Raw genomic sequence first — 12,722 nt, forward strand, 5'->3', positions numbered from 1 at the left:
AGAACAAACATTAAAAGACATCACTTCTGTGGTTAGAGACTTATTTTATCTGTATAAAAAATCTGACCAGAGAACAGGCTGATGTTTTTTGATCATAATAAATATAGCAGCATTCAATAACATTCTTAATCGCTTTCTTAAACGGGGATAAATAACGAGTTTTCAATGGAACTGGTCCAGAGAACGTGTGAAATGTCAATGTCCCAGGTGGAGGGTTGATATGGGTGCAAAGCAGTAGATCACCAGGGCATGAAAGGAGGAGACAGAGAAGATCCCCAGGCGTCCCAGGGTGGTTTTGGAGGGCCGTCCGGCCACGGCCAGGAGACTCTTAGGGTTGGGGAGCTCACTGCCCTGCAGGCTGGCCAGGTAACAGCGCATCCGGAACAGGTCGATGTTGAACTTCTCCAGGTTCTGCTCCCATTGCTGGATCTGGGGAGAAACAGACAGACAGACAGGGTCACATCACAGTACACAGGGTTAGAGTCACTCTCAAGGTGACAGGATGACTTCTCCACCCTCTTATTGACAATGAGAGACCAGGCAAGGCAGAAACACATGCTCACAGTCACACACAGAACCATATACAGTACTTAGAGAGAGTTTGGCCAACATTGACACAGTTCACCATGTTAGCAACCTTATTTCCAAAACTGTTGGTGATGTGACATTACACAAAGCAAAACAGCAGCGAAGGGTAGCCTAGTGGTTAGAGCATTGGACTAGTAACCGGAAGGTTGCAAGATCAAATCCCCGAGCTGACAAGGTACAAATCTGTCGTTCTGTCCCTGAACAGGCAGTTAACCCACTGTTCCTAGGCCGTCATTGAAAATAAGAATTTGTTCTTAACTGACTTGCCTAGTTAAATAAAGGTTTAAAAAATAAAAGTTTTTAGTAATGAGATGTGGCTCTGGTCCCACCATAGCACAGAGGGCGACGAGGTGACTGAATGGCATCAGGCAATCAAAAGGGGCGTGTCTAACTGCAGAACAAGTCACATGACTCATTGGAGCAATGCCACATAATCACATTAAATCGCCCTTATCCAACACACCCAGGGAAGAGGAACGATCATCTTCATTGGTGTGCTACAGAATAAAACGTCCTCCTCATCTTCATTGGTGTGCTACGGAATAAAACGTCCTCCTCATCTTCATTGGTGTGCTACGGAATAAAATGTCCTCCTCATCTTCATTGGTGTGCTACGGAATAAAACGTCCTCCTCATCCGCATTGGTGTGCTACGGAATAAAACATCCTCCTCATCTGCATTTGGTGTGTGTTCTGCAAAATGTCCCCCTCATCTGGGTTTCCCATTACAATAGACTTCTATGTGGAGTGGACCGAATGTGTTGTACTAGTCTGTTAGACTGAGAACATCTGGAATACAAATGACTTTCCTTATGTCATCTTGCTTGGGTCTGAAAGCATAAAACCCCAGTTTCAACAAACTCTGCTGCCAACACATCTGGGCTCATGTCAGTATGTTCCACAACCACAAGGAACGGTGTAATAACGTAATGATTTCAGCCATTACATGAACGTTCTAACTCGCAGGCTATGCGGACAGAAACAAGAAGATGTCATGCAGGTGTATATGTGTGGCTCTTCAGAGGGAGAATAGTCTGGTTTCCATGGAGCTCAGACACTGATGACTTAATAGGCCAATTTAACTAACTGCATGTTTGAATGGCTAGGACTAACAGTGGCCTCTGATCTTGACACACACACACACACACACACACACACACACACACATCCCAGTGCCTCACCTGGCTCTTGATGGCCTTCCTGTTCCTCTGGTCACTGATGACAGACAGCTGCAACTCAGCCATCTTCTTCATCTTGCTGTCCATGTCTACCTTCTGCAGCAGGGCGCCAGTCTGGCTCCTCAGTAACCGCACCGTGTCCTCCTTCCCCTGTCTCTTAGCCAGCAGAGAGGCGCTGGCAGAGTGGATGGCTGTCACCCAGTTCTCCAGGTCTGTCTGATTAGCAGCCTGCGGGGAGGAATGAGGCCAGGTGACACAGTGTCAAACTAAGGGAAGTGCAGGGGAACATGGGGCCAGGTTAACAGTGCCAGGCTAAGGGAAGGGCAGGGGAACATGGGGCCAGGTTAACAGTGCCAGCTAAGGGAAGGGCAGAGGAACATGGGGCCAGGTGACACAGTGCCAGGCTAAGGGAAGGGCAGGGGAACATGGGGCCAGGTGACACAGTGTCAGGCCAAAGGAAGGGCAGGGGAACATGGGGCCAGGTGACACAGTGCCAGGCTAAGGGAAGGGCAGGGGAACATGGGGCCAGGTTAACAGTGCCAGGCTATGGGAAGGGCAGGGGAACATGGGGCCAGGTGACACAGTGCCAGGCTAAGGGAAGGGCAGGGGAACATGGGGCCAGTTGACACAGTGTCAGGCCAAGGGAAGGGCAGGGGAACATGGGGACAGGTGACACAGTGTCAGGCTAAGGGAAGGGCAGGGGAACATGGGGCCAGGTGACACAGTGTCAGGCCAAGGGAAGGGCAGGGGAACATGGGGACAGGTGACACAGTGCCAGGCTAAGGGAAGGGCAGGGGAACATGGGGACAGGTGACACAGTGCCAGGCTAAGGGAAGGGCAGGGGAACATGGGGCCAGGTGACACAGTGTCAGGCTAAGGGAAGGGCAGGGGAACATGGGGACAGGTGACACAGTGCCAGGCTAAGGGAAGGGCAGGGGAACATGGGGCCAGGTGACACAGTGTCAGGCCAAGGGAAGGGCAGGGGAACATGGGGACAGGTGACACAGTGCCAGGCTAAGGGAAGGGCAGGGAACATGGGGCCAGGTGACACAGTGTCAGGCCAAGGGAAGGGCAGGGGAACATGGGGACAGGTGACACAGTGCCAGGCTAAGGGAAGGGCAGGGGAACATGGGGCCAGGTGACACAGTGTCAGGCCAAGGGAAGGGCAGGGGAACATGGGGACAGGTGACACAGTGCCAGGCTAAGGGAAGGGCAGGGGAACATGGGGCCAGGTGACACAGTGTCAGGCCAAGGGAAGGGCAGGGGAACATGGGGACAGGTGACACAGTGCCAGGCTAAGGGAACTGCAGGGGAACATGGTTGTCATTGCTCTGCTTTCTCTCTCTATTCCCAGATGGGGATCCTTAAGTGCCAAACAAAAGCCTCTTGACACATTCATCACTTTCGCTATAAGGCTTCACTCCCTCAGTGCCTCAGTGCAACAGGCCAAGGTTTCCCCGTTGCCATGGTGATGTTGGGTAGATACAGCCCTGCGGTGTGATTTGTGTGTCTGGTAAACACTTAGTAACTGAATCAAATGAATGTTACTCTCTGAGAAAAAGAAGGTGCTTTCAACGCTCGTAAAACTGAGTGTAATGCACATTCAAGAGAAAAGACCTTCCCTCTCGAATGTGGAAAAAGGAGGCAAACAACCCTATTCCCAAACAGACACACTGGATGCATCCAAAATGGCACCCTATTCCTAACATGCACTACTTTTGACCAGGGCCCACAGGGTACTATATAGGGAAATAGGGTGGCATTTAGGATGCTATCTGTAAATAGCACACCCAACTACCTCATCCCCATATTATTACTTACCCTCTTGCACCCCGGTATCTCTACTTGCACATCATCATCTGCACATCTATCACTCCAGTATTAATGCTAAAATTGTAATTATTTCACCTCTAGGGCCTATTTATTGCTTACTTCCCTACTCTTCTACATTTGCACAAACTGTATATAGATTTTTCTAATTTTCTTTTCTATTGTACTATTGACTGTACGTTTGTTTATGTATAACTCTGTGTTGTTGTTTTTGTCTCACTGCTTTGCTTTATCTTGGCCAGGTCGCAGTTGTAAATGAGAACTTGTTCTCAACTGGCCTACCTGTGTCAAGACTTCTGCCGAAGTCGATGCCTCTCCTTGTTCGGGCGGTGCTCGGCGGGCGACGTCACCGGTCTTCTAGCCATCATTGATCCATTATTCATTTTTCCATTGGTTTTGTCTTGTCTTCCTACACACCTGGTTTCAATCCCATTCATTACCTGTTGTGTATTTAACCCTCTGTTACCCATCATGTCTTTGTCAGAGATTGTTTTATGTTCAGTTCGTGTTGTTTGTATTTGGTGCACGACGGGTCCTTGTACCCAGTTTGTTTCATTTCTATTTATGGTTTTGGAGTTATGTTTTGTTTTATTAAATTACTCCATTTTACCAAGTTTAATTCTCCTGCGCCTGACTTCCCTGCTACCTATACACACAATTGTGACAACCATGTTAAATAAAGGTGAAATAAAAATGTAAAACATTTAAAAATCATACACGACTAGTCGACTCAGATCAGCCAGTAGGGAGGTTTTTCCCAACACTGCCATTTCACCCTCTTATAGAACATACACTGTAACAATGGAGCTGTAAAGCTGACACTACACCCAGACAGGACATAACCAACACCAACGCATTCATTACCAAGCAAAAACAACAGCACAGCAAATCCTAAAAAGCAGATGTCCAGCCTAGTCCATACTTGTGCTTGTCCCATAGCAGGAGCTGTTACAAACCCTCTCAACAGACTGCAGTCTGAGTAGAAAGCACAACCCTGTCAACGGAGCCTGAGAGACAGGAGCAGGAAATACAGCAGAAACCCATTAAACCCCCTAAAATGTTTCCTCTCAGCCATTCACACTGTGCTCTAAGAAAAATAGAACATCCTACAAATAAACAAGAGACAAGCTCAGAGTGTTATAATGTCCAATTTGTAAAGGCTAAATCAACACGATGATGTACTGCAGATTCAAACATGACAGGTGCCTCCATTGACGGCACAACAGTCTGTGTGGAACTAACCTCATCCCCAGGCTATTGTGCAGAGTTCACAGTGCATACGATAGCGCAGGGGTATTCCATTACTATTTTGAGAAGGTCAAGTCACACATTTCCTAGGTGGCAAAGGTCCAGATGGATAATGTCATTTAACAGCGTGGTAACAAACCCCCACCTCACAATCCATGCGACCCCAAACTGTTCACACCCCTCTTGTTGGCGGAGAGAAAATGTTGCAGTTTTAAAGCTAATTTCCAGCAATTCTACACATTTTGCTATGGGACAGAGATGATTTTTTTCTGTTTTAAAGCTAATTTACTGCAATTATATGCAATCTTCCCTGTCTTATGTGTGTTTAAATGATACCAGGGGTCGAAGCCTGACCCAGCAGAAAATAAAATATGTATATAATAATAATCTTTTTTTAAATCACCCTGTTCTGGGTCCAGATCCGCTCTGCGGTCCGCTAGCTGGGTGTGGAGGCTATAGCTCATATAGCTACTGTACATCCGAGCTTGGGGAGAAATCTGTGTGTGAGCCTCGGGTAGAACGTACCTGCAACAGATAGACATCTCCGTAGCCGTTGCTCAGGCAGAAGACGTTCTCCTTCTTGGGGTGTTCAGGGATCGCCTGGACTATGCTGTCCTCAGCAAGCAGGGTGTAGCACGGGGACAGCTCCTGCTCGGGACAGCTACTTTTCCCATAGGTCTCATAGAGCAGGAGGGTACACCCTGTATGCACCAGGGAGGAGAGGAGGCTTCAGCTAACACACAGCTTTAATGGGGAATACCTACAGAACATATATCTAACAACGTGCATGCAACCTTTATTTAACCAGGTTGTCCAATGGTGGTCAGAAGACTTCTTTCCCAAGGGAGACCTAGTCAGCATCCCAAATGGCACCCTATTCCATTTATAGTGCACTAGGGCTCTGGTCAAAAGAAGTGCACTATATAGGGAATAGGGTGCCATTTGGGAAGTACCCCTATTGTCTGTATGTATTACAGGTTATTTCCAGTGTGTGTAGGTGGAAGGCGGAGGGAGCCCTACCTTTGAGCGTGACCCAGTACTGCCGCCACTTCCTGCGGGCCACAAGCTCCAGCTTCCTGTCCTTATGCAAGGTGAGGAGGGGTTTGATGGAGAGCCAGCCGGCCCTGCGTACCACCCCTTGCTCCTTCTCAAACAGCAGGTCCAGCTGTTCCAGAGAGCCCAGGGAGCCACTGCCACTACTCTCTCCCTGTTCCCCCACTCCTATTCCCCTTGCTCCTCCCATGTCCTCCCCCTCTCCATCCTCCGAAGGCTCGGTCCGCTCCGTCCCGCTGTTGCCTCCTGTCTCCAGCTCCTGCATGAAATTTTCATAGATGTTCTGCCGCAAGGCGTCACTGTGGCTCTGTTGGCCCCTGGAGGCCCCAGAGCGGACTGACAGGGTCTGGGTGTGGAGGGAGTTCCATACTGGACCAGTTACCTGGGACCTGGAGTCACCTAACCTAGGATCCACTCCAATGATAAAGCCTTCACTGGCCTCACTACCATAAGGCTCCTAGGGAGAGAGAGAACGAGAGTAAGAGAGCGAGAGAGAGAGTAAGAGAGAGAGATCAGGATGGTTTTGAGGAGGAAAACAAGTCTGAATAGTTAACTAACTAGACCTTTGTGTGTAAAGTTAAACGATAATCTTACAATAGCACAAGATCAGGGACACAGAAGAGGCACATTTTCATCTATTTCTCAACTACCAATTCCTGAACAGTAGGCAATTGTTGTCTATTTATATTAGAAAACAATATGAAATGTATCGTGAGATACTCTAACATGATATTGTAAAATATTTTTGCAACAATCAGTCCCCTATAATAACAGCCTGGAGTTTCCCTGGTACGGGTAACAGAACACATGGATATTATCCAAACATTCTTGTGACTTGCCCCGCCTAAACATGTTAAAGGTTTCTTGTGACCAACAAAATAACAAAACCAGGACCTAGTCTTAGATTGCGACCCAAAAGGAATCAGGCCCACAGATGAAAGGGTAAGATAGTTCTAGTGTAGGTATCTTTGGGTGTGAATGAGTACTCTCGAGTCTTGACCCACTGACCTAAAGCTCTTACATGCTGTATCTATTAATTCATTTCCATTCCTACTGGAACAAGACAAAGCCCATCTTAACATCCCTGCTTCAGTAGAACGGCGACCGTAATCTCTCATTAATAGCGAACAATAAACACTTTCTCCTGTCAGAGAAAGGTAGAGGGCTCCTCTTACATAGCCAGGAGGCGGGGTCTCAGCCTGCTATACAATACAGAGAAAGGTAGAGGGCTCCTCTTACATAGCCAGGAGGCGGGGTCTCAGCCTGCTATACATTTACATTTACATTTAAGTCATTTAGCAGACGCTCTTATCCAGAGCAATACAGAGAAAGGTAGAGGGCTCCTCTTACATAGCCAGGAGGCGGGGTCTCAGCCTGCTATACAATACAGAGAAAGGTAGAGGGCTCCTCTTACATAGCCAGGAGGCGGGGTCTCAGCCTGCTATACAATACAGAGAAAGGTAGAGGGCTCCTCTTACATAGTCAGGAGGCGGGGTCTCAGCCTGCTATACAATACAGAGAAAGGTAGAGGGCGCCTCTTACATAGCCAGGAGGCAGGGTCTCAGCCTGCTATACAATACAGAGAAAGGAAGAGGGCTCCTCTTACATAGCCAGGAGGCGGGGTCTCAGCCTGCTGTACAATACAGAGAAAGGTAGAGGGCTCCTCTTACATAGCCAGGAGGCTGGGTCTCAGCCTGCTATACAATACAGAGAAAGGTAGAGGGCTCCTCTTACATAGCCAGGAGGCGGGGTCTCAGCCTGCTATACAATACAGAGAAAGGTAGAGGGCTCCTCTTACATAGCCAGGAGGCGGGGTCTCAGCCTGCTATACAATACAGAGAAAGGTAGAGGGCTCCTCTTACATAGCCAGGAGGCGGGGTCTCAGCCTGCTATACAATACAGAGAAAGGTAGAGGGCTCCTCTTACATAGCCAGGAGGCGGGGTCTCAGCCTGCTATACAATACAGAGAAAGGTAGAGGGCTCCTCTTACATAGCCAGGAGGCGGGGTCTCAGCCTGCTATACAATACAGAGAAAGGTAGAGGGCTCCTCTTACAAAGTCAGGAGGTGGGTCTCAGCCTGCTATACAATACAGAGAAAGGTAGAGGGCTCCTCTTACAAAGTCAGGAGGCGGGGTCTCAGCCTGCCGTACAATACAGAGAAAGGTAGAGGGCTCCTCTTACATAGCCAGGAGGCGGGGTCTCAGCCTGCTATACAATACAGAGAAAGGTAGAGGGCTCCTCTTACAAAGTCAGGAGGCGGGGTCTCAGCCTGCTGTACAATACAGAGAAAGGTAGAGGGCTCCTCTTACATAGTCAGGAGGCGGGGTCTCAGCCTGCTATACAATACAGAGAAAGGTAGAGGGCTCCTCTTACAAAGTCAGGAGGTGGGTCTCAGCCTGCTATACAATACAGAGAAAGGTAGAGGGCTCCTCTTACATAGCCAGGAGGCGGGGTCTCAGCCTGCTATACAATACAGAGAAAGGTAGAGGGCTCCTCTTACAAAGTCAGGAGGTGGGTCTCAGCCTGCTGTACAATACAGAGAAAGGTAGAGGGCTCCTCTTACATAGTCAGGAGGCGGGGTCTCAGCCTGCTGTACAATACAGAGAAAGGTAGAGGGCTCCTCTTACATAGCCAGGAGGCGGGGTCTCAGCCTGCTATACAATACAGAGAAAGGTAGAGGGCTCCTCTTACATAGCCAGGAGGCGGGGTCTCAGCCTGCTATACAATACAGAGAAAGGTAGAGGGCTCCTCTTACATAGCCAGGAGGCGGGGTCTCAGCCTGCTGTACAATACAGAGAAAAAACGCAATGGAGTCATATAACACCATCGTTATTACCTGATTACATCCTCTTGTCCACTGTCGACAAATAAAGGCTGTTCACAGCAGTATTTTAACTCAAGTAATGCTGGAAAATGCTTGGTCATGTGTGACTCTGGCCTAATTTAACGTTCTCCGGCGACAAAAGAAGCAGGGAAGATTTCCTTTCTGACCTTTGAAACCCCCCTCCTTTCCCCTCGACACAAGGCCTTAAGGAGACGTACATAACATCTGTCATAATGATGTAAGGTTCTGAAACGTTTGTTAGTATTTAACTGTCATAGGATGATGTTTGACAGAGAGATATTCCTGTGACACTGCAGTGTTCTGCTTCATCTGATTGGTTCTAAGAGCCAATGGCCATCAGCCAATCACGTTGACCAAAACAACCTGAACAATGAGATTACCATCACACATAGTCAGCCTGCAGTCTCATGTCATAGATAACTGGCAACAGGTCATCTGATAAAGAGTTTACAGTACATGTCCAGTCTTACTCCCTTTCCCCCTTCACTATGTACCCTCTCCTCCTCCTTCCCTCTCCCCTTTCTTCCCCTCCTTCCTAACCTGTAGTCTTCTCTTCTTCCTGCTTAGACTTCCTGTCCAGTCGCTGAGGCGCCGGATTCGGCTCTTCAGGTTGTCCTTCCTGCTGTTGCTGACGACGATGGCGGTAGGCCCGGTGGCGACCCTCCTGCAGGGCAGCGTGTGACTGTGAGCGGAGGAGTAGCACTGGTCGCCCGACTCTGAGCTCTCCTCCTGGTCGCCCACGTCCAGGGTCAGCACCGAGGCCAGCGACGCCCGGCGCTGGGGGATGTCCTTGAAGTGAGGGGTGGGGTATGTAGCCACCATGCAGAGGTCAGATAGGGACACGGGAGGGGAGATGAGGCTAAACTGACTCTGCTCCGGGTAGAGAATCATAGAATCTCCGATGCCACTGTCCTCAGTGCGGCCCAAAGAGCAAGAGTTATACCCGTTGCTGTTAAACCCTCGGCTTGCATATTGTCCATTACTATCCATGCTCTGGAAGAGGAGGTTGGGGTTGAACCCCGGGGACATGTCCTCAGTAGGGGCGGATGAGAAGGTGTTGTAGTCGCAGCCCGTCTCCTCAGTGCGCGTGGAGGAGTAGGTGGTGTAGCCACTACTGTTGTCCCTCGTTGCGGTCTGACTGCATGTGAACACATTATCGTTGAGCTCTGTGTTGTTCCCCCAAGGAGAGTCGTACCAGGAGCCCTCGGAGCTGAGCGAGCTACCCTTACTGGTCCTAGTCAGAGAGGGCTCTGGGGCTGCTACTGCATTGTGGCTGTGGCCTGACAGACCCTGGGGCTCCAGAGGCATCCTCCTGGCATTGGTGAACTCCACACGCATGCTGCCGTCCTTACTGAGGAGCACCTTGGGGCTGCTGCGGCTCTCTATTGGCTCACACAGAGAAGTCATCTCAGGGGTGCGCTGCCCGTTGGCACCGAGACCGTTCACATTCTCCCCGCTACTCTCCAGGAAACCATAGCCGTTATGACCTCTGCTTTTCCTGGTCACTTGGGAACTGTCCCCTCCGCCACAACACTGCGGAGAGCTGGACTTCAGCTTGGCTCCTGGGGGCCCTCTCAGTCCCCTGCCCTCCTTGGTGATGTGGTGCTCGTAGTGTTGCGACAAGCCATAAGGCTGGTTGTGAGTGATCTTCTGCTGGGGCAGGCAGACCCTCCCTCCCTTGCCTCCGGTTTTGTACTCCTGGCCGCCCCCCTCGCTGCTCCTCCACCAGCTATTGGGGGACAGGACTTCCTCCTTAATGGAGTGGAACTTTAGAGAGCAGGGTTTGGGTTTCCCAGGGACGTTGAAGTTGCTGTACTGGCTGTCAGTGTTTCCCATTCTGATCTGTAGTAGGGCAGAAGACAAAACATCAGCATGAGAGATAATCAAGAGAGAATGCCAATAATCACACATTCATCCACAGTAAAGTCATATCGTATAAAATAAAAAAGTCAGGACAGCTGTGGTGGAAACAGGAATTTGTTCATTCGACTTGGCGGGGTCTTTTTGTGTCGGGAAATGGTGGTGGAAATGACTTTTTATGCAAATATTGATATAATAACCATCATATCAAAGTCAAGCGATGATATGGTGTGTGGTCCTCCCACTACAACTCGGAAAAACATGCAGTTTATTAGGCAACAAATGAAATAAGTTATGATGAACTTCACAGGGTGGTGAAAGTGTACGGTGATGAGCTTGATGCTCCTTTCCAATAAATATTGAAGGTGTTATTCTAGTGACATGATGATCGATGCTTGACTGCCGTCTGACAAATAGTTAAATGGTTAAAAAAGGTTCAATTAAATCAAATGAAATCACATACATTTGAATAAAACTAAATTAAATCACGAGGTTAAATTGAAACAAAAGCACATAAAAACAACAAACTACAGTATACACACACCAGCTGTAAAGTTATCTTACCTCTTGGTGTCTATCCTCAGGACAAACTCAGACACTATTCTGCATAGTCCGTCTCAGCAGCGCTAGCTGGGCTCTGTCCTGTTGTGTGAGCTCTTCAGAACTCAGCACCTCTCTCACACTCACACACACAGCTGCTCACTCGCTTGCTCTCTCTATCTCTCTGTCTCCAGCTCATCTGTAGGGAAACAGAGGAGGGAGGGACTTCAGTTAGTTCCACACACACAGTCTGCCTTGTATGTGAGCCCACTGTGGTTAGGAGGACCCCCTTTGCAACCCCCACTCTAAATCTAAACACCCCTTGTTCCTTGGCTTGGCCACCCCCCGACTCCACTCAGCCTCCTTCCATGACGTACTGCTACTGAGCTGCTGAACAGACTTTTTAAAAGCGGACTTCATTCTGTCGCCTGTTTATTTTGGTTCTCAGGAATTCCGAGCAATTTCCTTTCCTTTTTAAAAGCAGAAACGCTCGACTCTAAGACCGTTCAGTTTAAGTTATCAGACAAGGCTATTTCAACATCACCGTGAGCAACGTCTCTAAGTCAGATTTAAACTTTTTTTAAATAACACAAGTTAGAAATCTCCCAACAGCTCAAGATCAAGCCAAAAAGGATGAAAGAGAACATATCTATAAGGTAAAACAATTACAGACATTTTGAAATACAATGACATCAACCCCAGTGTTTCTTGAAACAGATAAACCATCAGAGTATTGTCCAGAGTTCTCATTTCCTGAGAGAGACAGAGAGGGGTCAGAGGTCGGAGTGGCCTAAGGTGCACCGTGTTCCATCAGTAAACTATAGCAGCACTATGCCTGTCCTGTCCTGGCCTCATTCATACTGAGGAGGAGAGGAGAGGAGGAGGAGGAGGACAGAGACCTTGGTTACACAAAGCAGGGTGAGAATACATCACACTGCTGACCCTAAACACATCCACAACCCTTGACTCCTTCAATTACACCCAACAGGAAGCAACGATCAGGAAACTTCGAACGCCTAGTCTGATGGCAGAGAAAATAGTAACTGGTTGACTCCAGTCATTAGGACAGAAGAACAGCAAAGTCATTATCACATCTGTCATTCAGAGCAGCAGAGGGACAGATTGTATTCGGTACTCGCTGTCTGTTTTAAAATTCTGATGGGCTGCGCTTTCAGCCAGTCAATGGTCTGCCACTTGGCTGGGACCCTAGACTATGGGCCTGTGCGGTGGGCAGGACTGTGGAACCGGCGCTTTGTGACACAGTTGTCGGCTTGCGCTGCAGACAAGGAGGCCATGAATGGTTAAAGGTGCAAGCAGGTGGCAGTCAACACTTTTGTTGTGCCTCTCCTATAGGCCACCTGCTCCCTTGCAGGGGAAGCCCCATCACCCCTATGTCACCCTTGACCCTGTCATTCTTCAATCACAATGAGCCCCTGGTGCAAAACTCCACAACGGCCATATTGATAAGCTGCAGACCATACTATTTAGAGTTTTGAGTTTTCATCCAAATTTTTCATAGCTGTCTATTTACAACCACAAACCGATGCTGATATTAAGACCGCACTCAATGAGCTGTATAGG

General features: G+C 48.7%; 1 protein-coding gene across 1 annotated transcript in view; it reads right to left on the minus strand.

Annotated features, from left to right (window-relative positions):
* LOC115107620 (rho guanine nucleotide exchange factor TIAM2-like) overlaps nt 1–12,722 on the minus strand; it is a 65,058-nt gene that overhangs the window by 20,503 nt on the left and 31,833 nt on the right. The window contains 6 exon segments of the mRNA XM_029631069.2: nt 244–429; nt 1,769–1,993; nt 5,369–5,544; nt 5,864–6,353; nt 9,282–10,583; nt 11,166–11,340. Coding sequence (XP_029486929.2) covers nt 244–429; nt 1,769–1,993; nt 5,369–5,544; nt 5,864–6,353; nt 9,282–10,577 — 2,373 coding nt within the window. The 5' untranslated portion in view covers nt 10,578–10,583; nt 11,166–11,340.

This window comes from Oncorhynchus nerka, linkage group LG24 (assembly GCF_034236695.1).
Source record: "Oncorhynchus nerka isolate Pitt River linkage group LG24, Oner_Uvic_2.0, whole genome shotgun sequence".
Lineage (NCBI taxonomy): Eukaryota > Metazoa > Chordata > Actinopteri > Salmoniformes > Salmonidae > Oncorhynchus > Oncorhynchus nerka.